Raw genomic sequence first — 26,229 nt, forward strand, 5'->3', positions numbered from 1 at the left:
GTGTGTGTGTGAGTGAGTGGATGCAGGTGTGTGTGTGTGTGTGTGTGTATGCATGCCTATGTGTGTGTGTGTGTGTATGTTTGGGTGTCTGTTGCATATCAGCAGAGAGATGCAGCTTGTTTACCAACATTTTCCAACAACAGAAATAAAATTGATTTGGCTGTAATAAAAGCACCATTTAATGTGACTCACGTCTCACTAATTCTATCTGTGACTAACCAATTTCTTTATCTGCCAGTGCATAGCTTAGGCAAAGATGATTGTGAACACATTGAGGACAGTGACTAGGGGTCTAGAAACGGAGCTGAAAGTTTCATTAAAATATTAATTGGACGGTATTTTAGAAGGACTTAAACGTTGAATGGGGTTTCTACATGGAAGCTGGGGTTAGATTTCACTCATGAGTTACATCTACAGTAAAAACAAAAGTAACAGACCTAAAACTGTCCTGGGGGGAAAGGGCCACAGAAGTGTAAAGGGCCTAAAATATATATTTTTTTATTTACGTCCCCTTTGACCTAACTCAGAGTTGCTGATTCATCTCTAATCATATAACTGACTCGTTGGATTCGCTCAGACAGAGACAAATAAAGGAGTGAACTACTTTTTTTGCTTTAATTGACAGAGGAGATAAAATGGGAACGATAGAGGGATTGTGCTGAAAAAGCAGTGGGTTGGAATCAAACCCATGCCAGTGTGATGCATGTACACTGGAGGGAGTGGCTTAGACGCTGGACAACCCCAGACCGCACCCACTGTTCATATACAGTCTATACGTGTTACTCAATACAGAACATTGATAGGTGGATTTTTGCATGTTTTCTAGCACTAAAACCTGATTCTCATTAATGATGATTAGTTGAATCCAAAGTGTTAATATTGAGTGGGAGCACAAGTCTATACATTGGGTTTGACAGCATTTTACATTGATACAAATGCAAACATACTGTAGTTACACCATTCATCATTTTGTATGACAAATGTACATGCTATCAACTATCTTTAATTATATGTTTGCCTAATCAAGGGCTGACTGAATCCAGGTCCGTATTGTTTTGCCCCATTCAGCTCTCAATCTGTAAAATGGTTCTAGGCAGTTAAAAGCTATACATCCTCATACGCCACTGACAGCCCATTTCCATCATGGCGTCTTCTCCCAGAAATGAAATAATGCCTGCCCTGGAGGGAAATGAAAATAAATGAAAAGACTGAGGCCTGGGTTTTGGATGGCGGAAGTTAAATGTGATGGAATCTAATTGATGTAGAGGCGGAGCCACTTCATCTCAAGAGAGACAACCCAGAAATGTCATATTAGGATGTAATTACAGTACATTTATATCAGTGATCCTGTCCTGTGTTTAACAATGGACTATCCAACAAGGCTTAAGTGTCCACAGTTTGATGGATATTAGCTAATGTATGTCTGTCAAAATGTGCCAATTCATTGTAAAACTTTCAAATTTGATTTGATTAACCATGTTTTTAAATAGGTTCTTTCAAGAAATAGGATAGTGCCACTCTCCACCTTCATTATGTTATAATGGGGAAATGCAGACATGGCACTTAAAACTCACCTGGCACTCACCAAAAACGATAGGGTGAGTTATGGAGCTCCTTTTCAAAAGAGGATACATTACCACACAATTCACTTAACTATTTGTGTACTCAAATAAATTAACTGAAACAAATATCTAGAATACGTAAACATTTTAAAGGTACATTTTCAGTTGCAATGTCTGGGACATGTGAAATGGGCCTGAGTTAGTTAGGTTTTCCTTGTAGACCGAACAATATCCCGTGGTCGGTTGCCCTCTTCTGGTAGAGCCTGGCAGGACTAGCTGTAACCGCACAACTTGTGTACCGCAAGAGGCGCTGTTACAGAAACTTATCTTGATTGGAAAAGGAAGCGCATATGTTGTTATTCCGGAAGTGAACCGTGTTTGTCGGCAGAGCAACGATGGCTAGCAGAGATGGAAACTACAATAACAGAAACCAAAATTCTGGTAGAGGCTCCAGGGGCGGCGGACAGAATGGTGGCAGAGGCTTCGGAGGTGGTGGGCAGAATGCTGGGAGAGGCTCCGGGGGTGGTGGGCAGGGTTCTGGTAGAGGCTCGGGGGGTGGTGGGCGTAATGCCGAGCCTCCGCCAATGCCCATGGCCTCCCCGTTAATGGGCAAGAAGAAAAAGCCCTTCCTTGGCATGGCCGCGCCGCTAGGCTATGTACCTGGACTCGGCAGAGGGTAAGCACACATAATGTTGGGTAGCCAGTTACTTTAGTTTAGCCACAGCTAATTAGGTAAGCATGCAAAGTGTGCTGGTTAGCCTGTTAGCTTAGCCACATAGCTAAGCAAGCAGGCACAATGCTGGTCAGTTAGCTTAGCTACATAACTAGGGAAACTTACTAAGTTTGAATGAACCGTTGTCAGTAGAAAGTTGCTGGACGTCTCAAAAACGTATGCCTGCAATACATTTTTCTATGATACGATGTAATACGCCTGAAATTGCTGCTAGTTAGGGACTTAATTACAAAATTGCTTATGCAACCTTACTAGTTCATAAACACAACAGAATCCAAGCTGGCAGACGTCGTGTCTTTCCAGGAGTATGATTGAAGAAAACAGTCCTGATCAATCTGTGTTCGAAGCGCCATATCTGTTCTATTCGCCACTCTAGAGCCACCGGTTTCACCACCCGGTCTGATATCGGTCCTGCACGAGATGCCAACGACCCAGTGGACGACCGCCACGCTCCCCCGGGCCAGAGGACGGTGGGGGACAAGATGAAGAAGAACCAGGAGGATGATGAAGAGGATCTAAACGACACCAACTACGATGAGGTGCTCGCTTATGGTTCGGCAGGGACAAGCTCGGGTGAACCTCGATTTGGGACGCGTTGTCACATGTCCTTTTCTTTCCCCCTGTGTCTCAGTTCAACGGCTACGCTGGCAGTCTGTTCTCCAGTGGGCCATATGAGAAGGACGACGAGGAGGCAGACGCCATCTATGCTGCCCTGGACAAGCGGATGGACGAGAGACGCAAGGAGAGGAGGTAGGAAAACCAACAACTGCATACTCCATGTGCCCTCGCTCCTCCTCAAAGCCCATTGGATGAGATGAGAGGACCCGAGGCCTAATTATTTGACGCTCTTCCCGGGTGTGTGTGTGTGTGTGTGTGTGTGTGTGTTGGACTTGTTTGGAGCTGCTCATTCTCACGGAACACATCCGACATCAGACTTTCACTCTGAAACCTTCCCAACCTGCATGTAATTGTTTACTGTGTTAAACTGCTTCCCTCCAGTAGCGTGTGTGTTTATGAGGTGTATGTATGACTCCAGGCAGTGGGTGTTCACTTTTCCTGCATGTGATTTATTTTTGGACTGCGTAGGTCTGCGTAAAACATTCCCACCACATCATAAAGTCTATGTGATCGTCGTGGGTGACAAGTGAAGTTCATATTGCATAGATGTTGAGCTTAAGTCGCTGGAAATGCACCTGAATCACAGCTTTTGCCATGGCGTGACAAGCTGACGAGATGGTGACATGTCCGTTCCCTTCGATGTCCTTCACATCCGAAAACCTGTAAATCAACTGATTGAAGGGGACCTGATCATATGTGTCCCTGCTGTGTTGTGGTAATTGTACCTATCCTGTGCTCACTAGGGAGCTGAGAGAGAAGGATGAGATCGAGAAGTACCGTATGGAGCGCCCCAAGATCCAGCAGCAGTTCTCTGACCTCAAGGTCGGTCGCCGTGCTTTCAGTGGCAACCCTTTGAGCTGTCTGTTGTTTGCACACTCTCTTACCCTTGTATCTCACTTGCTGTCTTTCTGTCTGTGCAGCGGAAGCTGTCCGGAATGTCAGACGAGGAGTGGCTGAGCATCCCGGAGGTTGGCGATGCGAGGAACAAGCGCCAGAGGAATCCACGCTATGAGAAGCTCACTCCTGTTCCAGACAGCTTCTTCTCCAAACACCTGACCACAGGCGACAAACACACCACTGTGGACCCACTGCAGGGGGTTAGTACGTGCGCATGCGCACATTCTTGCACTCTCAGTCACACTCATTAACATTTCAGGCTCATGCTTGTACACTTTTGTCACGTGTTACAGTTCCATAATGTGCCAGTAGGAGGCAGCTTCTGCCTTCTGGAAAATTATCCAGATTCCTATCTATACCAGGAAGTCCAGTCTCTTGTTTTTGCCGGACCGCGTAAGCGGAACCAGCCAAGCAGAGTGAATGTCTCTTATTGAGTGACTGACTGACTTACTGAGTATACCTTGTTAAATAGCGTAGTGGTTAGAGAAGCAGAACTGTGAACTATAGGTCCTGAGTTCGTGTCTCCTTGCAGGCGAAGCCAAGTATGCATTATGATATGTTCCTTATCAATGAAAACTTTGCTGGCTAAAACCTCCAGTAACTACATTATCGTAAGCCTGTAATAACGAGTTAGTAGATACCGGTAAAGCTTATTACTGGCTAATACGCTGTTAAAACGGCTTACATAGACGCTATATGTGGTAAACTTAGTAAGAAACGTTAGTCAGTTTAACTCTATCAATGTCATTCGCAAATGGTCAAATAACTGTTAAAACGGCCAGTGGCAAAAGAGGTTTTGGTCAGGATAGAGACAAGGCTATACTGACACCCCGCTAAAATGACACAGCCTTTCATGTGGGCAACCCAGGTTCAAATCTCGAGAGGGCTACACTTTTTATTGCGGGCCGGCTGAACTAGGCTTGCCTCGTTTCTTGTTATTATTGAACTCATCCGCCTGTTTGTGCTTCTTCCATGTTTCCAGCTGAACCTCCCTGGGGGGCTGGAAAGCCCGTACCCAGGAGGGATGACCCCCGGCCTGATGACCCCTGGGACAGGAGAGCTGGACATGAGGAAGATCGGCCAGGCCAGGAACACTCTGATGGACATGAGGCTCAGCCAGGTAAGGCACCACGTCTTCCTGTCGGCTTGTCAACATACTCTGGCCTAGTTTTCTAAACAACATCGGGTGTGGTGGTAATAGGATGTATTTATCTCTATGGTTGTGCCCTTTACTTCCTGTTTAGTGTATTTGTCCTGATGTCATTTCGTCCATCTCCTTCCTCTCAGGTGTCTGACTCGGTGAGTGGACAGACGGTGGTGGACCCTAAAGGTTACCTCACTGACCTCAACTCTATGATCCCCACGCATGGAGGTGACATCAGGTGACGAGAACAAACAGACGCACAACACCCTCTGCGATAGGCTATGGACATGCATTCGTCTGCCCTCGTGTTGCATTTGTTGTTGACCGTATTGTTCCTCTGTCCGCACAGCGACATTAAGAAGGCCCGTCTCCTGCTGAAGTCAGTGAGGGAGACCAACCCACACCACCCCCCTGCCTGGATCGCCTCAGCCCGCCTGGAGGAGGTGACGGGGAAACTTCAGGTGGCCCGGAACCTCATCATGAAGGGCACAGAGATGTGTCCCAAGGTAACATCCACAAAACGCACACGCACACACACACACACACACACACACACACATCAAAGTGACTTAGCTGTTCCAAATGTACCTTTGGCATCCCGTTGTGTTTTTTCCTTACTTTGGAGCTTATGTGACCTTCATAAGCGTTCACTCTTTTAATGGAGGGGCTAGTGTCTTCTGGTGTAATCTTTTTCCCCTTTCATTCAACGCCTAGATTTTTTTTAACCTTTATTTTGAAACAGGTTGGACAAGCTGAGACAAGGTTTTTCTTTAGAGTGGAGCCCTTTATTACAGACATAGTATTAGGTACATATAACCAGGTAAGGAGAGATCCTACCTGCTCAGTGACTTTAATTCATTAATCAAGTACACCGAGCGAAACCCGTCAAAAACACTCAAACACTGGAGGTGTAAGTTTTATACCTGCGGTCTAGGCTTCTGTTTGGCTGTGTTATCAGAAGCTAAACACTAGACATCACCAACTGCTTTAAAAAAGGGGGAAAAAAGTAACTTAACAAAACACAATAAAGGAAAAGACCCCACCACCCTATCCATACTCCAAGCCTCACACTACATGCTAGAAGAAGCCAAAAGGTCTGAGTTAAATATGTGTTTTTGTCCCGTCAGAGTGAGGATGTTTGGCTGGAGGCGGCCCGGCTCCAGCCCGGGGACACGGCCAAGGCGGTGGTGGCCCAGGCGGTGCGTCATCTCCCCGGTTCGGTCCGCATCTACATCCGGGCCGCTGAGTTGGAGACTGACGTCAGAGCCAAGAAACGCGTCCTCAGGAAGGGTGAGCGTCTGCCGTTGTGCGTCTGTGCCGTGTCGGACGCGGCCGTTCTCAGGCAGCGTGTGTGTCCTGTTAATGGTCCCGTGATACACACACGTTAATCAAACCAGTCACCTGGACATGTCTGTTGAGCTTAAAAGAGCCGGGGGTGGTGAAGTTTAGCCAAACAGCGGAATGGAAAGTTAGGGCTTATAAAACACAAACCGAACAGACCTAATTGCAGGTCTTTTTGAATGCTTGTGACCAGAAAACACACATTTAATCTGGTTTAGCTTGTAGTCTAAAGCAGCCTGTAGCCTATACCATGTATACAGTATATTATACCTAGAAGTTGCAGGAAAAACTTAGGGTGTAGAAAATGCCTTGATAATCATATTTTCTGGTATTTTGTGTAAGTACTCAATTACATTTTTGGTAAAAGATTCATGTGATGTGTATATTGCCATTTAATTTGGATGTTAAATATAGTCTTATCACCAGCTCAACTGAGTTGGATTTATGAGCTTGCGGCCAATAGCACAAACAATTGCCTACAGGAGATACAGAGCTTAGTGTACTGCACCAACATGCTAGTTGTCAAGCGAACATAACTCACATTTGATCTTATTATAAATGGGAATATTCTTCCCCAGTGGGTTTTAAGGGTAGACGTTTTCTTATCGTCGCCCACTATTGTTCAAATGAAGCCCATTTGGTTATTTTGTCTTGAAACAGATGGTATTGATATTTTCTGTTTGCAAAATGCCTGCTTTACACAGTTAGACTTACATTATATTATAATGAGAACACACCTTCTCTTTAGTTGTAATGCCTAAAACAACAACAACTAGTTGATCACATTGATAATGAAAAAAAGTGAAAGATGTCAGCGGCTACCCCAGTGGCAAGTTCTCTAACCTATGGAAGCACTTGACACTGAAGGAGTTCCAAAAAACATACTGTTCACACTGAAGGAGTTCCAAAAAACATACTGTTCACACTGACTTTTCAAACTGACATAGGGGGATGACTGCGATGCAGAGTGAGCCTGAAGAGAGACATCAGTTTGAATCCTTATCAAACCAATGTTTGATAAGGGCTTCAACATGGCACTTGCCATTCGAGCGGTTTGTGAATGGCACACTTGTGTTGTTGAGAGGTCAGCGGTCGGGAGTGCCGTATCAGAACTACTCATAAAAATTCTTGACAGTTGGCAGGTCTTCCCTTGAGCAACTGCCATTACAAGCCGCTACGTATTGTCATTTCAAAAGGCTACTGTCCAGCCAGGGACAATGGTGTTTTAGAACTAAGGCCTTCTGTTTCACTTTAAAGTTCAATTTGTTCTCAGCCTTGTTCATTATCCCAAACGGTACTACAATGACAAACACCCCATTTACACACTGTCATTGCATCCTAAGAGCTCCATTAAACACACACGCACACACACGCACACACACAGTGCGTTTCCCAGCAGCATACCTCTGTGACAGAGATAGATGCTGTGCTTCCTGTGAAAGTGTTATCGGCCTCAACATGTCTGGGCTACCCTTTTCGGGCTGACGCTCTTGACTTGTCTGTCCCCCTGTCCCTCGTGCCTGTCTGTCCCTCTCCAGGCTGTTAATTAATGGTATGCTATTATCACAATGATTGCCATAATAAAAAAAATAACCTACTACGTTTGCTGCGATGTGTGTCAGGTTTATTCGCACAAGATACTCATGGAACAGTGTGTGTATATGTAATCTGTCATTGTGTTCCACAGCTCTGGAGAACGTGTCAAAGTCTGTGCGCTTGTGGAAGACTGCCGTAGAGCTGGAGGAGCCAGAAGATGCCCGGATTATGCTGAGCAGAGCTGTGGAGTGCTGTCCAACCAGTGTGGAGGTACACACACGCGTGTCTACGTACACGCGTGTCTACGTACACGCGTATCTACGTACACGCGTATCTACGTACACGCGTATCTACGTACACACACACGTGGCCTTGTTGTGCAGCTTTTAGGGGATCTGAATGTATTTCCATAAAAACCATTGAAAGTCTGTTACGGGAGAACAACCAGGGAGAACCTCTTAATAAACTCATGAACCCGGATAGCAGTGGTTTATTACCATTCATTCGTAACACTGGAACATTTTTCGAGTGAAGGGCCCTGTGATTTTACTGTTATATTAAATAACTCCCTGGTCAGTTCCCGAAATATTGCCTTCTGCTCAGTTTACGTCCGAGTATAACAAGTCGTCAAACAAACATAAAATTAAGATAAAACGCTACGCTTTCATGGCAACCGTAGTTCAGGGTAAACAAACCTTCTGACTGCGCTACTGTGGCTTTCTGTTCTGCAAAGAGAGAGACATAAGCAACTTAATCTTGGAGGCTTCTGTGGATGTGCCACTACTCTTATTCCATAAAATCTGCATATTATGGACTAAGTGTGTTCAGATATCAGGATTTTGGATAGATTTCTCTTATCAATAAACAGAGTACTATTTTTACAGGTGGTTATTTTTTTACCGAAGGTCATGAAATAATACATGTCTACTTGTTCTCTTATAGATTCTGACCTAGAAACTCCAATCTCATCCTATTCTGCCTTCCAAACCCTGCCTGCCAAAACTTAAAATGTAGAGATTGTAGACCCTCACCACGATGACCTCTCTCACTCTCTGTAGTTATGGCTGGCCCTGGCCCGCTTGGAGACGTACGAGAACGCCCGGCGTGTCCTGAACAAGGCCCGTGAGAACATCCCAACGGACCGCCACATCTGGATCACGGCTGCCAAGCTGGAGGAAGCCAACGGCAACACGCAGATGGTGGAGAAGATCATCGACAGAGCCATCACATCACTCAGGGCCAACGGGGTGGAGATCAACCGAGAACAGTGGATACAGGTGAGGGCGTGTGCTCCATTCTTCCAGTTGTCTGTGGGAATCGGCTGTCTAAACCAGTCCCACTCAGCGTTTGCATGAACAACAGTCTGGAGTCCTGTTAACGTCACCCTGGCTATCGACTGGTGGTTGAAATGACTTTGCCAACCACTGGAACAAGTTTAAAAGCGATAAGCCCCCAACATTTACATTACAGTGCACTCGCTGTGTTTCTTACAGTTAACCATGTTTGCATAAATAGAAAATAAATACTACAGAGTTAAATGGTTTTGATACCACTGTGAAGTAGAATTTATTCTCTTTCCAACTAAATCATCGTGGAGACACTTGCGGATTCAGTTGACTGAATCCGATAAGCAAGTAACGGAGGCCCTCCGGTTCCCTTGAAACCAGAAACGGTACCAGGCAAGCCGTGTTCAGCCGCCCCGCAATTAAAAGTGATACCAATGTTGTCACTCTCCCTGGATTCCAACCCGGGTCTCCCACATGAGGGACTGTGTCTTTAACCACCACACCACGATGCTATACGTTCCCCCAGTGTCGGTATAGCATCTCGACATTGGATCATTGTGTCATGCCTTAACAAAACGGCAAGTTTGAATATTTCACTAGACACCATTAATCATTGTGTTAAACTGACTTATGTTTTTTTTTAGTAAGTTTACCTCCAGCACAAATAGCATCTATGAACTGTATGGCTTTTGCCACTGACTGCTTTAACAGCTTATTAGCCAGTAATAGTCTTACTAGTATTTACTAACTTACTACTTGGAACAGTCATAAGAATTGAGCAATTGCTAGTGAGGCTGAATATGAACTTAACACAGACAAAGCTATTTCATTTCATTGCGGAATAATGTTTTTCTTTCTTTCATTAGTGAATGGCATTGATACAATAATTATCAATATAGGTGACGATAACTTTTTTATCAAGATAAAAGATGAGAGAATCATGGATACCCCTACTCTTTTACTGCCTGAGGCTTTTTTATCTAGCCTATATTACCCCAAGAATCATGCACGGGTGCATACTTTGAAAGTCCACCAGAAATTGGCGTAATGTAAACAGTTTTTTATTTTAGGTGTACTATAACATAGCTACTCAAGGCTGTAGCCAGCAAAGTTTTTGTCTATCCTGGCCCAAAAAGCATGCATGGATGTTTACTTCGAAACTCCACCAGAAATAGTCGCAATATAATCAAGACTCTGTCAAATATATATATACTTGACTACTTTGAAGAGGATTTTCAGTGCGGCAGGCAGAAGATAGTCGGTACAGGATTTTGTCCTAATGATCAACAGAAGAATCCTAAATATTGCTTGGTGTCATGCTGTCTAACGGGCTTGTAGCCTACTACTTACATTTGTACTGTGTTGGCACAGTTTTTGCTGTTATTGCTATAGATGAAATGTTGAATGCATGGTTTAGATGTCTTGCTCCGTTCTTGCTCACTTGACTAGTGTTGTGGATATCTCTGCTTAAAGAAAAGAAGGCGGGTGTTTCTGATTTCAATGATTGTTTATTCTGAGCTTGGGGAAGACGGTTGCACAGCATAACGCAACCTTGTTGAATTCCCTTTCTTCTGAGGCGTATAGGTGACGTCTATTTACCCTTTTAGGAAATAATGAAGATAATAAACTGTCCTCCAAATGGTAGATATAAATCAACTGTCAGTCCACACAGTCCTGAACTGATCATGAGGTAAACAGAACATAAACAATGCTGTCACTAATCATAAATCAGTTTCTTGTCTGGCTTGACATGAAGAGGTAGTACTTGCATGTTTCTCACTGAGATGCTCACTAATTCTTTAGATTAACATGCTTACAACAGCATTTACAAAGCACACCAGTAGATAACATCAGATTTTTCCACCACAGCAGTAATCCAACTTTTTAAAATAAGAAATAGGACATTTAGGACATGTTGAGTGTCTTTAGGAATGGGACGTATGGTGATCTTTAAATGATTATTCAATAATCATCGTCTCTCATCCTCAAACGCTCTTTCATGTTGCCTATAGAAATGCCATCATTGTGTTTCTGTAGAATGAACGAGTCATGCGTTCTACCTGATACCTTTTAGATTCAGAAGCATCTATCAGCATATCACTTGCAAATTGAGTGAAATCCTGTTCCGTTCATATACTATTCTTGGGATGGTGCTTTTAATCTCAATCTATCTGGGTGCTGTCTAATTCTCAGATTGTTTTAGAAACCCATAAATGGCAAATGACAGAACTCTTGACCAGGGATGTCGCTAGGCGCCCCTGAAATCATAGCCTTTTCATGCGCTGCTTCCCCAATGCAATCTGTGGAGAGAAGTTTAAGAATTGTAGAAGCTAGGCTAAAATTCGAAATTTTACCTGAATAATAAACTGTTATTCACAGGTTGCGTCAACGTCACTGTTGCCATGGACACCGATATGGATGAACGTTTAACAGTTCATTGATGCTGTTTGTGGTGGAAGTAAACTTCATAAGAAATGTTAGTCAGTTTAACTCAATGCTTCATTGTTTCAAGTTTTAAAAGCAAAAAAAAAAGAAGCACTGCAAGCAGTGGGGGCTGTCTAGCCAAAATAGTGTGGTTGATAGCGAGTTTTGTTTTTAAATATTTTGTTCTCAAAATATTTCTTTGCCCTTTTACTAAATATTTCACAGCAATTTCAGAGTAATTCAGAGTAATCATGAATATGTACAGTGGATATAAAAAGTCTACACACCCCTGTGAAAATGCCAGGTTTTTGTGATGTAAAAGAATACGACAAAGATAAATCATGTTAGAACGTTTTCCACTTTTAATGTGACCTATAATGTGAACAATTAAATTGAAAACCTAACTGAAATCTTCAAGGGGGGAAATTGTAAAATAAAAACCTTACAATAACCTGGTTGCATAAGTGTGCACACCCTCTTAGAACTGGGGATGTGGCTTTGTTCAGAATTAACCAATCACATTCAAACTAATGTTAAAGAGAATCGTTACACATCTGCCATCATTTTAAGTGACTCTGATTAATCACGAATGAAGTTCAGCTGTTCTAGTAGGATTCTCCTGATATTTTCTTAGTTGCATCTCAGAGCAAAAGCCATGGTCCGCAGAGAGCTTCCAAAGCATCAGAGGGATCTCATTGTTGAAAGATATTAGTCAGGAGAAGGTTACAAAAGAATTTCTAAAGCATTAGATATACCATGGAACGCAGTGTAGACAGTCATCATCATGTGGAGAAAATATGGCACAACAGAGACATTGCCAAGAACTGGACGTCCCTCCAAAATTGATGAAAAGACAAGAAGAAAACTGGTCAGGGAGGCTTCCAAGAGGCCTACAGCAACATTAAAGGAAGTGCAGGAATTTCTGGCAAGGACTGGCTGTGTGTTACATGTTACAACAATCTCCTGTATTCTTCATATGAATGGGCTATGGGGTAGGGTGGCAAGACGGAAGCCTTTTCTTACAAAGAAAAGCATCCAAGCCCAGTTGATGTTTGCAAAAACAAACATCAAGTCCCCCAAAAGCACGTGGGAAAATGTGTTATGGTTTGTTGAAACCATGGTTTAACTTTTTGGCCATAATTCCAAAAGGTATGTTTGGCACAAAAACAACACTGCACATCACCCAAAGAACACCATACCCACAATGAAGCATGGTGGTGGCAGCATCATGCTTTGGGGCTGTTTTTCTTCAACTGGAACCAGGGCCTTAGTCAGGGTGGAGGGAATTATGAACAGTTCCAAATACCAGGCAATTTTGGCACAAAACCTTCAGGCGTCCGTTAGAAAGATGAAGAGGAAGTTAACCTTTCAGCACGACAATGACCCAAAGCACACATCCAAATCCACAAAAGCATGGCTTCACCAGAAGAAGATTAACCTTTTTGCAATGGCCCAGCCAGAGCCTAGACCTGAATCCAATTGAACATCTGGGGGGGTGATCTGAAGAGGGCTGTGCACTGGAGATGTCCTCGCAATTTGACAGATTTGGAGCACTTTTGCAAAGAAGATGTGCCATGCTAATAGACTCCTACCCAAAAAGACTTGAGTGCTGTAATAAAATCAAAAGGTCCTTCAACAAAGTATTAGTTTAAGAGTGTGCACACTTGTGCAACCAGGTTATTGTGAGTTTCATATTTTTCCCCCTCAAAGATTTTTTTTTCAATTGAATTGTTCACCTTATAGGTCACATTAAAGGTGGAAAAGGTTCTGACATGATTTCTCCCTGTCTCATTCTTTTACATCACAAGAACCCTTTAACAGGGGTGTGTAGACTTTTTAAATCCACTGTATGTAGAGGTTCATTTACTATGATCTATAGTTACAAAAGTATTTTGGCTACATAGTACAGCTGTTTTTGTTGGTGTTGGATGGATGAGGGCAGACTTTAATTTCTGTATTTGGACAGAATTGAAGTTATATTAGATCAGGGTCTAACACAAACTATGAGACAGGTATACTTTTAGCTAACCTTGACCTGATGTTGATAGATTTTGCACCCGTTGTTACTCAAACAATTCACGATGAAAAGTTGTTTTGGGTCGTATGCCCTGACCCCCCAATACGATCCAAGATTTTCTAGTGACGTCCCTGTTCTTGGCTCCAACCCATTGGTCGACAGTGGGAAGTATATGAAATTGTTTTGTGGCCATTTAGCGACTGACTCATCCTGAGTGAAATGCCAAACTTACAAGGCCCCATTGAAGAGTCCCTGTTGCACTAAACCCGACAGGGGTTGGCAGTAATTTTATTTTGCCTCTGTAATAAACGTTTTAAAATAAATAAAACAACAAAACAAATCTAGCAAGGCCGCTTTCTACAAATGCAGCGTATGTCTTCAGAGAATCAGCTTCCCATTCCTTTTCTTCGTTTTCTCAGTCTGTTATAATAATGCAACAATGTTTTTACATGAGGCTAGTATAATTATACAATGTACTGCTTTTATATGGATTCTCATCAATACACATTAACTGATGTTGTCAAATGACTAACTATTGTTGCGTGTTAAGAAATGTCACATGAACGGTGCAGTGGATAACCAATGAATTTGTAACGTTTAATTATTTTTCGGAAAATGTTATTCACACATGGCAAAAACTTGGATCGGTGCGTACCCATGGTCATGGCTGTGCCTAAATGTATGAACATTCTCAACCAAACGTTCCTGTTTATAAACAACCACGCTTGGTTTACACACAGATTTGTGCGTAGGCACACATGATCAACAAACCCCCTGGATTTCTCTCATACTGTGGTAATGTCTACAACACTTGGCAAGTCGGGTGAGCTAGCCGAGGAGCTGCGCCAGGCGTATTTCGTCATCCTTTATACGCTTGACATTTCCCCTCTGTCTGTGGCCACCGAGCGAGAGGCCACTCGAGTTGGCCCTAGTTAATATTCAACATCTGTTTTTCAGTATGCACATCCCACACAAGGTTTTCAGGGCAATGAGGAGACAAAATGGTGAGGCAGCGGCATCCCTTAAACGGACACACCAGGGAAGGGACTAGGCCTCCAATATTTATTAAGTATATGTGTTGCTCTATTTCTGTTCTTTGGATTATGGATGACAATTCAGCCCCCAATCTATGTTAAGTAAAGCGCCGTCAAATGTGTTGTTTACTTCTCATTCGCTACTAAGTGAAAAGGCTGGTCTTTTGTTCTTGATGTGCGGGGAAGTGCTCATCCTGGAAGGGAGCTTCACATTTGACAGCTACGTGAAGCTGAACTTTGCTGCCTTGGTGTGTAAATTGAAAGGCCTTCCTCTTACGCCTGAAAAGCCGTTGGTGTCGGTTCAAACCTGTAACTGTTGTTTGGGAGTCCTGACCGTGCTGGCCGTTCATGACCTTCAGATGTATGAAACTACCCAAACACACTGTTCTGTGTCAGTTGTCCTGGGCTGTATGGGGATGTTTGTGGTACTCCCTGGTCTGTACGGGTCTACATATTCATGACTTTTACATATTCATGACTTTTCCAACCTTTGTTTGAATCCTCATTTTCTTTTTCAGTTCATTGTTGGGTTGACTAAAATCACTTCTCTGTCTCCTTTAACCCAAATGCCTGAGTTGCCATGGATTACACGGTGTTAAATGACTCCTCTGTAGATTTTAGTGTTGCCATACGGGTTTGGCACAACAAATCCTGCGATCCTATTTCAAGGCTGCAGGACCAAACAGGCAGATGTGTTTGCAATGCGGGGGTGACTGCAGGTCTGTCATGGTCAGCACTATCCAGTTCCTTGCCTGTTCCTCCCAACCTCTACTTGCACCATGTTACACAACGAGACCTTTGACCACAATTAGCAGTCTTATTTATTTCCTCATTTCTCGTTTAAAGGCCAGCCAACAATCTGAGATTATGTAAGAGTTCAGCATATTGTTTTGAGGGTTTGTTTAGACAAGGGTTTCCCACACCATAAGATTTCTTTCTAGATGAAGTTATTTAGTGATTTTATATTTACCAATAATAAATTGTTATACATTTTGGCGTTTGTAGAAAGTCATTTAAAATATCGAATTATGTGTGGCGGGAATCATGACAAAGTGGGCAATTTACATAACACAGGTTCCCTTCTTTCACAATCAGATTGTCAATGAAAAAGCAGGAGAGACTCAAAGTAGCTACACCATTGACTTGTCCATTTACAGTAATATAAGCACTAGGCTGTAATATATGCTGAAAATGTTTGTTTAAAATGCCTGTAAGATGTAGAGTGTAATACGTCATTTTTCGCAAATGTTTGTAGAGTTGATCTTCCAAAAAGCCTCACCAGCATTATACTATTTTGCAAGTCCCAACACAGGATTCAAAACCTCGAAACAATCTTGGCTTCGTATATTCTGTTGCAATGCAATGGAGATTGGTTCATGAATGCCAAAGAGCTATGGGAGGTATTGGGCGTGTGTACTGTAGGGAGCCGCCCAGGCCCCAGGAACCCCATTGGCCACAGGTTGATTTTTGATCTAAAAGTTACTGCTTACATGGTAACTATTAGATCACTTCCTGGCTGTGCTGCTTGACCAGGAAAGTGTATACCCAAATTGTTAGGTGCCCAGAAAGATGCACACGCCCTTCTTCTGCCTTGAGTGAACCTGCCGGGGCCCAAGTCGTCACACGTAGTCGCTAGACTGCTTGTTAATTCTAGTGGGCAAAAGTAGTGGGCTGGAAATGCAGTGGCACCAGTTGTTTCGGTGACAGCAGGTAAGTTATATTAAGTCTTTAATACAACGCAATGTGGAGAAATTGAGAGCATCTGAATGCTTTCTGGCTATATAGGGTCAGGAGAGAGCATGAGAAAACAAGTTTTGATCAGTCATGGAAGCGCTAAAAATCCTATCAGCTCCTTCTTCACCCACGACTGCGTTCCTGTACACAGTTCCAACACCATCGTCAAGTTTACAGATGGCACCACGGTGGTAGGCCTGATTAGTGACAATAATGAGTCAGCCCACAGGGAGGAGGTCATGCGCCTGGTGGGAGGGTGTGCTGACAACAACCTGGCCCAAAGAAAACCAAGGAACTCCTAGTAGGGTAGCATTACATCTAGAATGCCATTTGTACCTGACCAACTATTATTCCACTTGTAACATACACAATACCTAATACTAGTGATCTTTCTGCCCTCCTCTATTTGCCTTAATTGCACATTTTAGTATTGCCATTTGCTTTTAATTTGCCTTCATAGCACATTTGCACATTCCCCTTGTAATATACACCCCCCCCCCCCCCCCCCCCATTCGTCCCAACTCCTCATTGTAATGCCCTCTCTCCACTTCTCTTGTTTCACAGGATGCAGAGGAGTGTGACAAGGCAGGCAGTGTGGCGACGTGCCAAGCAGTGATCCGGGCGGTGATTGGCATTGGCATCGAGGAGGAGGACTGCAAACACACCTGGATGGAGGACGCCGAGAGTGTAAGCACCACCCGCGTTTTATATATCCTCCCCATTAGTCTCTGGAGGCGGCACCTCACCTGGAATCGCTGTGTGAGGTTTTCCGAAATGTGTAATGTGACTGGCGTTCTGTTTCAGTGTGTGTCCCACGGGGCGCTGGAGTGTGCCCGTGCCATCTACGCCCACGCCCTGCAGATGTTCCCCAGCAAGAAGAGCGTGTGGCTTCGAGCGGCCTACTTCGAGAAGAACCACGGTACCAGGTATGCTGTTGCGGCGCTTCCACTGTTCCACTGACCGTTGGTTCCCCATACGTTGTAAACCTCCATGAACTTGGAGCAGACATTAGAACCGTGGCCTTTTAGGGCACTAACTCAAAAGTAGTCCGTTTGTTTGATTGGCCATTTATTTGAGTGATCGTCTGGTGATCAAATCTATGTAACACTCCTTATATATGTTGTTGCTGTAAAACACTTACATACACTTTTTTATGTCATTGTAATACCCCATACACTCTCTGTCTCTCTCTCATTGTGTCTCTCCCAGGGAGTCTCTGGAGGCTTTGCTACAGAGGGCGGTGGCCCATTGCCCCAAGGCCGAGGTGCTGTGGCTGATGGGAGCCAAGTCCAAGTGGCTGGCCGAGGATGTCCCCGCGGCTCGCAGCATCCTGGCTCTGGCATTTCAGGTGAGCGCCTTCCCCACCTGGCGGCTTCCGTCGTGGCGACCGGGGCCACCCGAGCGATGGGACAAAGAAGGATTTGGTACGGTTACGTATCCGAAAACCTCCACTCTTGTGTTTCCAGGCAAATCCAAACAGTGAGGAGATCTGGCTGGCTGCTGTCAAGCTGGAGTCAGAGAACAACGAGTATGAGAGGGCCCGTCGGCTGCTGGCCAAGGCTCGGAGCAGTGCTCCTACTGCCAGGGTGAGTGTACGGGAGTGCGTGCATGCTCTTGCGCGCGGGCACGCTGTGTGTAAGTGTGTGTGTGTGTGTGTGTGTGTGTGTGTGTGTGTGCTGGGGGGATGACAGGGACTGGATCTGGAGGTGACAGCAGATAGTATATCTGTGCTCTGCTGCATCTTGCTCTTATCCTTTAGCTGTCTGCCTCAGCCAAGACCCATCTGTTGATCCTAGGAATTGAATTGAAGTAAGCCCAGCACTCATCCATCTTCCTGTTTGCACAACATCAGTGGCTGTGTCGGGTGAAATGGCCTCTAGGGGATATTTCCAAATGGATTCTATCTTGTCAGAATGAATTCATAGAGCTAATGAACAAAAGCAAAGCATTGAAAGATGGAGGAGACTGCAGCGTGTGTTGTGTGTTGAAGTAATTGGTTTTTTTTAAATGACAGCATTTACATAATGTTCGCTGTAACGCCATAACACTGGTATATAGTTGAGAATGCTAACTAAATGTTTCCCACATTACGGCTATGATAGACGCCATTAACGCCATGGACACTGAGCTAAATGCTTCTATACTACACTGCTCAGAAAAGTTAAGGGAACACGGAATCACACTATAACCCCAGGTCTATTAAACTTCAGGGATATCAATCTTGTGACGGCCCTCTCACTCTGGCTGCTTACCTGTTGTGTGCAGGTTGGTGGGCGAAGCTAAGAGGGCCGTCTGTGATATTGGGCACACCTGTGGCTGGTGCTTATTAGGCTGTCCTCAGTCATTAGGGGGCCTCCCTTCTGGAAGCACGGGGGATTTTGAGTTGTTCTGAGGTTTGATTTTGTTTTGTTCTGGACCTTTCAACATATGCTTTCACCCAGTCATTCCCATCATCCACTCACTACATTACTGATATGCTGATTATCACATCTCACTGGATTATCTATTGGTTTATTTAGTTAATAAATAAGGTTGTGATAGCCACGGTTGTGACAGAGAGGGAGTCCACACATCAAGCCTGGTGATGTTATTAGAAGTTTGTACAGATCACCCCAAGGTAAATGACATCAAGTCTGACTCGTTCCCTCTACCTCATAAGGAGGACTGTGTGGACCAGGTTGGTTCACCTGTGTATGTCAGTACATTTGATCTGCTTAAGGGCTATTGGCAAGTTCTGCTCTCTGCAAGGGTGTGTGACTTCTCAGCGTTTATCACACCGTCTGGACTTTATTCTTATTGGGTTACGTACATATGCTTTCACCCAGTAATTTCCATCATCCACTTGCTACATTACTGATATGCTGATTATCACATCTCACAGGATTATCTATTGGTTTATTTAGTTAAATTATTCTCTTGTAACTAATTTATACGTGTGGACTCCCTCTTTGTCATGACTTATGAGCCGCGGTCGTGACACTGTTTAGCTAGGAAGCATAAGCGATTGTGAATCAGTGTCACCTGTTTTAGTGCAAATTACAGTGATAACAGGTGCACTGGAGACACAACAGCAAAACAACCCCCAAAAAGGGAATGGTTTTACATGTGGGGACCCCAGACAATTGCTCTCTCCTTATCCTTCCTGACTGATTATTCTCTAATTTAGCATTTTGCTACTGTCCATGTCACTACTGGTAGCATGAGGCGGTAGCTACAGCCCATTCAGTTTGCATAGGCATTCCAGATCCTCCAGGATGGCACATCCATACGAGCTGTCGCAAGAAGGTTTGCTGTGTCTCCCAGTGCAGCCTCAAAGAGATACCAGGCCATTATACGAGGAGAGCTGGACATGGCTGTAGAAGGGCATCAACCCAGCAGCAGGACCGATATCTGCTCCTTTGTGCAAGGAGGAACACTCCCAGGGCCCTAAAAAAAAACACTGCCAGCGGGCTACTGGTGTGCATGTTTCTGAACAGACTGTCAGAAACCGACTCCATGAGGGTGGCGGGAGGGCCTGACACCCTCTAGTGGGACCTGTGCCAAAGCCTAGCACCGTGCAACTCGATTGGCATTCACCAGAGAACACCAGGATTGGCAGGTGCGCCGTTGGCGCCCCGTTCTCTTCACAGATGAGAGCAGGTTCACACTGAGCACATGTGACAGACATGAAATATTCTAGAGAAGCTGTGGTGAACGTTATGCTGCCTGAAACATCTTCCAGCATGACTGGTTTGGCGGTGGGTCGGTGATGGTCTGGGGAGGCATATCCTTGGTAAGTCGCACAAACCTTCACATGCTAGCCAACGGTACCCTGACTGCTGTTAGGTTCCAGGATTAATTCCTTAGACCCATCGTCAGACCTTCCGCTTGTGCAGTGGGCCCTGGGTTCCTCCTGGTGCAGTACAGTGCCATGCCTCATGTGGCCTGAGTGTGTAGGCAGTTCCTGGATGACAAAGGCATTGATGCCATTGATTGGCCTGCACGTTCCCCCGAACCTGGATGCAATTAAGAACCTCTGAGACATTATGTATCGGTGCATCCGACACCGCCAAGTAGTGCCAAAGACTGTCCAGGAGCTCACTGATGCCCTGATACAGGTCTGGGAGGAGATCTCCCAGGACCCCATCCGTCATCTCATCAGGAGCATGCCCAGACGTTGTCGGGAGTGGATACAGGCACCTGGGGGCCATACACACCACTGAGTCACATTATAGTTGCCATGAAGAAATTCATGCAAGTTGGAACAACCTGTGACTTCAATTGTTCATTTAGATTTTGGGTGTTTGATTTTGGTTTCCATTGGATGTTGTTACGTCATGTTGTTCGCAACGAATTACACAATGTACAGTAACGAGTTAGATTTCAAATATCTTTCATTCTTCGAGACCCGATGTGTGATTTAAGTGTTCCCTTCATTTTTTTAGCAGTGTACTATGCACTTTTTGCACTTGTTTGTTTATGACAGCAACCCTAGCAACACCATGGCACCTCTGGGCGTTGGGAAATCCATCACTGAGTGAAGAGGCTTGTTGCTTTTGTCGGGGGTAGGGGTTGCTTCTCCAGAGGAGTTACATGGCTGCACTGAAACTGGATTTTATTTAGTGTTTAAATGGACCCCTGTGCCATCTCCTACGCTGGCCTTTTATGTGTCTGCCCAAATAATGTTGCTGAGTGTGTCCTAATGTGAATGAGATGAAAGTGAATGTACTGTTGCTGTTTGCCCCTCTGCAGGTGTTCATGAAGTCCGTGAAGCTGGAGTGGGTTCTGGGTAACATCGAGGCTGCCCATGATTTGTGCACTGAGGCTCTGAAACACTACGAGGACTTCCCCAAGCTCTGGATGATGAGGGGGCAGATTGAGGAGCAATCTGAGCACAACGAGAAGGCCCGGGAGGCCTACAACCAGGGGGTGAGAAGGCGGGGAGATCAGTTGAATAGGGTTGTCTGGATAGGAGCTATAAATCCAGCTAACAACAGTCAGTTGCCCCGAAGTGAGCTGTAAGCCTGTTACTGATGTTACTGCCTGTTTCTGTGTAGCTGAAGAAGTGTCCCCACTCCATACCTCTGTGGCTTCTGCTGTCTCGCCTGGAGGAGAGGGTCGGCCAACTGACCAGGGCCAGAGCCATCCTAGAGAAGTCCCGCCTCAAGAACGCCCAGAGCCCAGAGCTATGGTAAGACATCCGCTCGCACAGGAATGTGGGCTTTCTCTAATTCACAAGCAAACATTATTGTCAGAGATCCATTTTATGTGCCAGTAAAAAAACAATCACATGAACACTACTGTCTTGATGTACCCTGAAATGGAAAACGATAAGTCCCATGTCCCGAACGTGTAGTCGAATCAGGGAAGTCTAGCGCCTACATAAATCACCGGTGTAGCCCGGGTACCGGGGTAAAGTACCTGCGGAGATGCAGCATAATAACCTCCGTGCCTTGGAACCTCAGCCTCCAACCTCCAAGTGTCTGGATGTAGAGTTCTGAATTCCAGCTAGTCCACATTTCAACCGTTTAGACTTCCCTAATGGTCACTTCCATAAATAGTCATTTCACTGGAAATTCCCTGGAGTGTGGGATTTTTCCTTCAGTATGTATACCTTGTAAAACTGTCGGCCAAAGAAAATTTTTACTGCAAATATTTGAACTGAGCGCTGCGCTCTCTCATTCTCTTCACAGAACCTAGAAGCTACATAGTTTAAGTCAGTGGGTAAATGCTGTTTCATACTAGATGGAAATTCAGACTGGGAAAAATAGGAAACACAAAGCCTTTAGTGTGTCTAATCACCATGATTTAGAAGTAGAGAGAGTTGGGAAAGAGTATGGCTCTATGGAAGATGGTAATCTATGGTTAGCCAGGGGTCTGTGAGGAAGTCACTGAACGCCAGGCAGAGCTCTCATTCAGGACACCTTATCACAGTGTTTCTCAACCCTGCTCAGGAGCAGGGAGAGATCTAAACCATGCAGGGCAGGGTGGTGCCCAGGAGCAGGGAGAGATCTAAACCATGCAGGGCAGGGTGGTGCCCAGGAGCAGGGAGAGATCTAAACCATGCAGGGCAGGGTGGTGCCCAGGAGCAGGGAGAGATCTAAACCGTGCAGGGCAGGGGGGGGTCCAGGAGCAGGGAGAGATCTAAACCGTGCAGGGCAGGGGGGGGTCCAGGAGCAGGGAGAGATCTAAACCGTGCAGGGCAGGGGGGCGTCCAGGAGCAGGGAGAGATCTAAACCGTGCAGGGCAGGGGGGGGTCCAGGAGCAGTCAGAGATCTAAACCGTGCAGGGCAGGGGGGGGTCCAGGAGCAGGGAGAGATCTAAACCATGCAGGGCAGGGGGCGCCCAGGAGCAGGGAGAGATCTAAACCATGCAGGGCAGGGGGCGCCCAGGAGCAGGGAGAGATCTAAACCGTGCAGGGCAGGGGGGCGTCCAGGAGCAGTGAGAGATCTAAACCGTGCAGGGCAGGGGGGGGTCCAGGAGCAGGGAGAGATCTAAACCATGCAGGGCAGGGGGCGCCCAGGAGCAGGGAGAGATCTAAACCATGCAGGGCAGGGGGCGCCCAGGAGCAGGGAGAGATCTAAACCGTGCAGGGCAGGGGGGCGTCCAGGAGCAGTGAGAGATCTAAACCGTGCAGGGCAGGGGGGGGTCCAGGAGCAGGGAGAGATCTAAACCATGCAGGGCAGGGGGCGCCTAGGACCAGGGAGAGATCTAAACCATGCAGGGCAGGGGGGCGTCCAGGAGCAGGGAGAGATCTAAACCGTGCAGGGCAGGGGGGGGTCCAGGAGCAGGGTTGAGAAAAACTGCCTTAACATCTCCGGCAATCATGCTTTCCCAATAGGAGACTCTCCTCTGGCACTGGTCACTGCATGGAATCACTGTTCTCCTGTGAGCAACCGCTGTTCGTTTTTTTTGTTAGATCTCCAAACCAAACATTAGTCAACAAGACGGATAGTCAAGCTAAACAAGTAGACCTTTCCTCACCAACTTACTAGAGCAATTAGGATGACAAAGTTTCACATTGTCGCCTTGGGTTATTTACCAGCAACCTTCCAGTTACTTGCTTAATACTCTTACAGCCAGGCTGTCTGCTGCCTCATCACTGTGGGCGTTACAAATTCATGAAAGGAGATGGGAAAATAAATACAAAATGTGTCTTATTTGGAGCTTTAAGGGACCTCACAACGGCACGACTGCCTCAGACGTGCTCCATCAGGCTAATGTGTGTGTGTTTGGTTTAGGTTGGAGTCGGTACGGCTTGAGTACAGGGCAGGGCTGAAGAACATCGCCAACACACTCATGGCTAAAGCTCTCCAAGAATGTCCTAACTCAGGTAAGACAGAGTATCCCGTTTGTAACCAGAACTAATCTCTTTCCTTTCACTCTGCTAGACACAATCAGCCCCTGTTGATTCCAGTTTGCTTGGTCGCTGGCCCTTTGACTGTTCCTATACAAAAAATCCACGTGGTATAGGGATCGGCAAAAGAGAGAGCATGGCTAGCCAGATCAAGCTGTAAAAAATAAATAAAGGTGCTGTAAACAAATTGGATGTCTACTGGAACCACATTGTTTAGCATAGCTTGGAACTGCCAGAGACCTCACCAAGACAGCGTTGTTTGACTAAAGTGCTGATACGACACGCATTTTTATTCTCAATATTCTGTATGTGTTGCATTGAAACTTTGGCACCATTTCACGTTCCAAACATATTGCTCAACCTATGTTTGCTGCAGAGGGATGAGGGGGCCATGAGGAAACGAGTTACGATCAGTCAAGGAATCAGTGCCAAGAACGTGTTGGCTCACCCATTTAAAAAAGCAAAACAAGCTTATGGAAGGAAGAATGTTGGCACATGTACGGCCAACAAGCATAAAGATAATATTGAGACAGCAATGATATTATTGGACAACATGAATAAAATAAAATGTTCATTTATTTTCCTTATCCCTGTTTGGTTATCATATCTAAACAACACTGTAGTGTGATAAACCAAGTGGTTCTTTCCCTGAATGCTGATTGGCTGAAGGCCATGTTATATGACAGCTTAGACCGCAGGTATGACCACCTATTTTGTTTGTTGTAGTTGTTGCTGGTTACCTAATGTCAATAAGGTTCTTTATGGGTTTGCGGTATGTGTCCCATATACCACAGGTAAGATCTTTTAACACGCTGTGTAACATTGTATCTCAGAAGAGCCCTTATACTGACCCTAGGCATAGTTCAGTGTTAAAAACCTCTGCCTTTCCATCTGTGTCTTTGTGCAGGTATTTTGTGGGCTGAAGCTGTGTTTTTGGAGGCACGGCCTCAGAGGAAGACTAAAAGCGTTGACGCTTTGAAAAAGTGTGAACACGACCCCCACGTCCTTCTGGCTGTGGCAAAGTACGACCCCCACCACAAACGATGGAGCTTTGAACTTTGATCCACTCCCACACACTCCACTTCTCTTTGCCGTACTATTTAACGCTCATCATTTCCCAAAGTATGACCGCTCACCCTCTGCTAGAATTCATTCAATAGATTATCTGTCAGCACTACAAAATGTATAACTCCCCTTTACTTTGAGGAGATACATTTTCATCCAATTGGCAGGAGATTTTCATGCAAGTATTTTCAATATGCGTGAAGAAAATATGCAATTGTTTTCCACCAAACAGACCCTGTGTAAATTATTTGATAACATAATGACCATTAAAAAGTACAGTTTGGCCATCCAAACATAAATACACTCCCATAATCAGATTATTTACTTTTTTGTCTAGCGGTGGCTAACTGAACCCTTGATTACAGTTTGTAGTATCTGCTTGAAGTTTCATGTACCGAATACAAATCTTAAGTTCGGTCATGTTTTCAGTCCACTTTGCTTTCACTTTACAAGAACAGCACATGTCTTACTCATTGTTTGGAAGTTAACCGACTGGTGTTTTATTGATGGCAGGCTGTTCTGGAGCGAGCGTAAGATCACCAAGGCCAGAGAGTGGTTCCTGAGGACTGTGAAGATTGAGCCGGACCTGGGAGACGCCTGGGCTCTTTTCTACAAGTTTGAGACGCAACATGGCACTGAGGTAAGGGCGTGCACGTGAGAGAGAGACTGCGCAGGTGTGGGTTGAGTTGCTGTCTGTGTGCGTCTCTCACCTCTCCTAACCATGTCCCCCGAAGGAGCAACAGGAGGAGGTGCGTAAACGCTGTGAAAATGCTGAGCCGCGTCACGGAGAACTGTGGTGTGCTGAGTCCAAACATGTCCTTCACTGGCAGAAGAAGATAGGAGAGATTCTCACACAGGTCGCCTCCAAGATTAAAAACACCTTCTGAGGCATCGGCTGGTTAGACACACACAAACACACACACACTCTGCCTAGGTATGAGGTCTTTGTTTCATTACCTGGGACATACCCCCCCTAATTCTGTCCAATAACCATGTAAGGTCTTCAAGAGTAGTAGCATTATCTATTTGGACACACTAGCCTGGGGTGATGAGAGTTGACAATGGTTCACCAACAGTACGCAGTGTGTATAATTACAAGGTTATGCAATGTGAGAATGCACAGTGCTGTTGGGGAAAGAAACAGAATACAGGATATTTTGTTGAGCTGAATGTTTTTAATCTAATGTTAGTGTTACATTTTTCAATTGAATTTACTTATCCTGCTAAGTGGTTTTTGTTTTTGTCGGCCAATTGTTGAAATGACTGTCTGAACTTGTGGGATACTTTGAGAAAAGAACCCGATACCAGCTCTGTAAAGAAATGTGTGTGTGTGAAAGTCATTTGACCAAGGTATTGCTTTTTTTTTTCTACTTCTGTGTAAAAACAAAAATGTAATTTGCCTGATCCAGATGTACTCAAGTTATTTGTTATGTACTTCTTGTGTGTGTACAGTTGTTTAAAACTGCTCTGGCGGATTCATTAATAAACACCAAAAAAATGAA

At 45.0% G+C, this 26,229-nt stretch overlaps 1 protein-coding gene across 1 annotated transcript; it reads left to right on the forward strand.

Moving 5' to 3' along the window:
• The first annotated feature begins 1,913 nt into the window (after positions 1-1,913).
• Positions 1,914-26,229, forward strand: prpf6 (PRP6 pre-mRNA processing factor 6 homolog (S. cerevisiae)). The gene is made up of 21 exons (XM_010875823.3): positions 1,914-2,238; positions 2,672-2,834; positions 2,927-3,045; positions 3,657-3,735; positions 3,834-4,010; positions 4,793-4,930; positions 5,098-5,192; positions 5,304-5,460; positions 6,082-6,244; positions 7,983-8,101; positions 8,890-9,108; positions 16,891-17,013; positions 17,131-17,252; positions 17,536-17,674; positions 17,793-17,912; positions 21,058-21,234; positions 21,363-21,496; positions 23,547-23,638; positions 24,570-24,684; positions 25,241-25,367; positions 25,462-26,229. The coding sequence occupies exons 1-21, from the start codon at positions 1,958-1,960 to the stop codon at positions 25,612-25,614; spliced, it is 3,012 nt and encodes a 1,003-aa protein (XP_010874125.1). The 5' UTR covers positions 1,914-1,957; the 3' UTR covers positions 25,615-26,229.

The sequence above is a fragment of the Esox lucius genome, chromosome 12 (genome assembly GCF_011004845.1).
Source record: "Esox lucius isolate fEsoLuc1 chromosome 12, fEsoLuc1.pri, whole genome shotgun sequence".
Taxonomy (NCBI): domain Eukaryota; kingdom Metazoa; phylum Chordata; class Actinopteri; order Esociformes; family Esocidae; genus Esox; species Esox lucius.

What these genes read in the sequence shown, in the direction of transcription:
- prpf6 (XM_010875823.3), top strand. Translation starts at nt 1,958, where the DNA reads ATGGCTAGCAGAGATGGAAACTACAATAACAGAAACCAAAATTCTGGT. An exon ending in AGCAGTTCTCTGACCTCAAG is followed by an intron (nt 3,736 to 3,833) that starts GTCGGTCGCCGT and finishes CTGTCTGTGCAG; the next exon opens with CGGAAGCTGTCCGGAATGTC. An exon ending in GCTGTCCAACCAGTGTGGAG is followed by an intron (nt 8,102 to 8,889) that starts GTACACACACGC and finishes CACTCTCTGTAG; the next exon opens with TTATGGCTGGCCCTGGCCCG.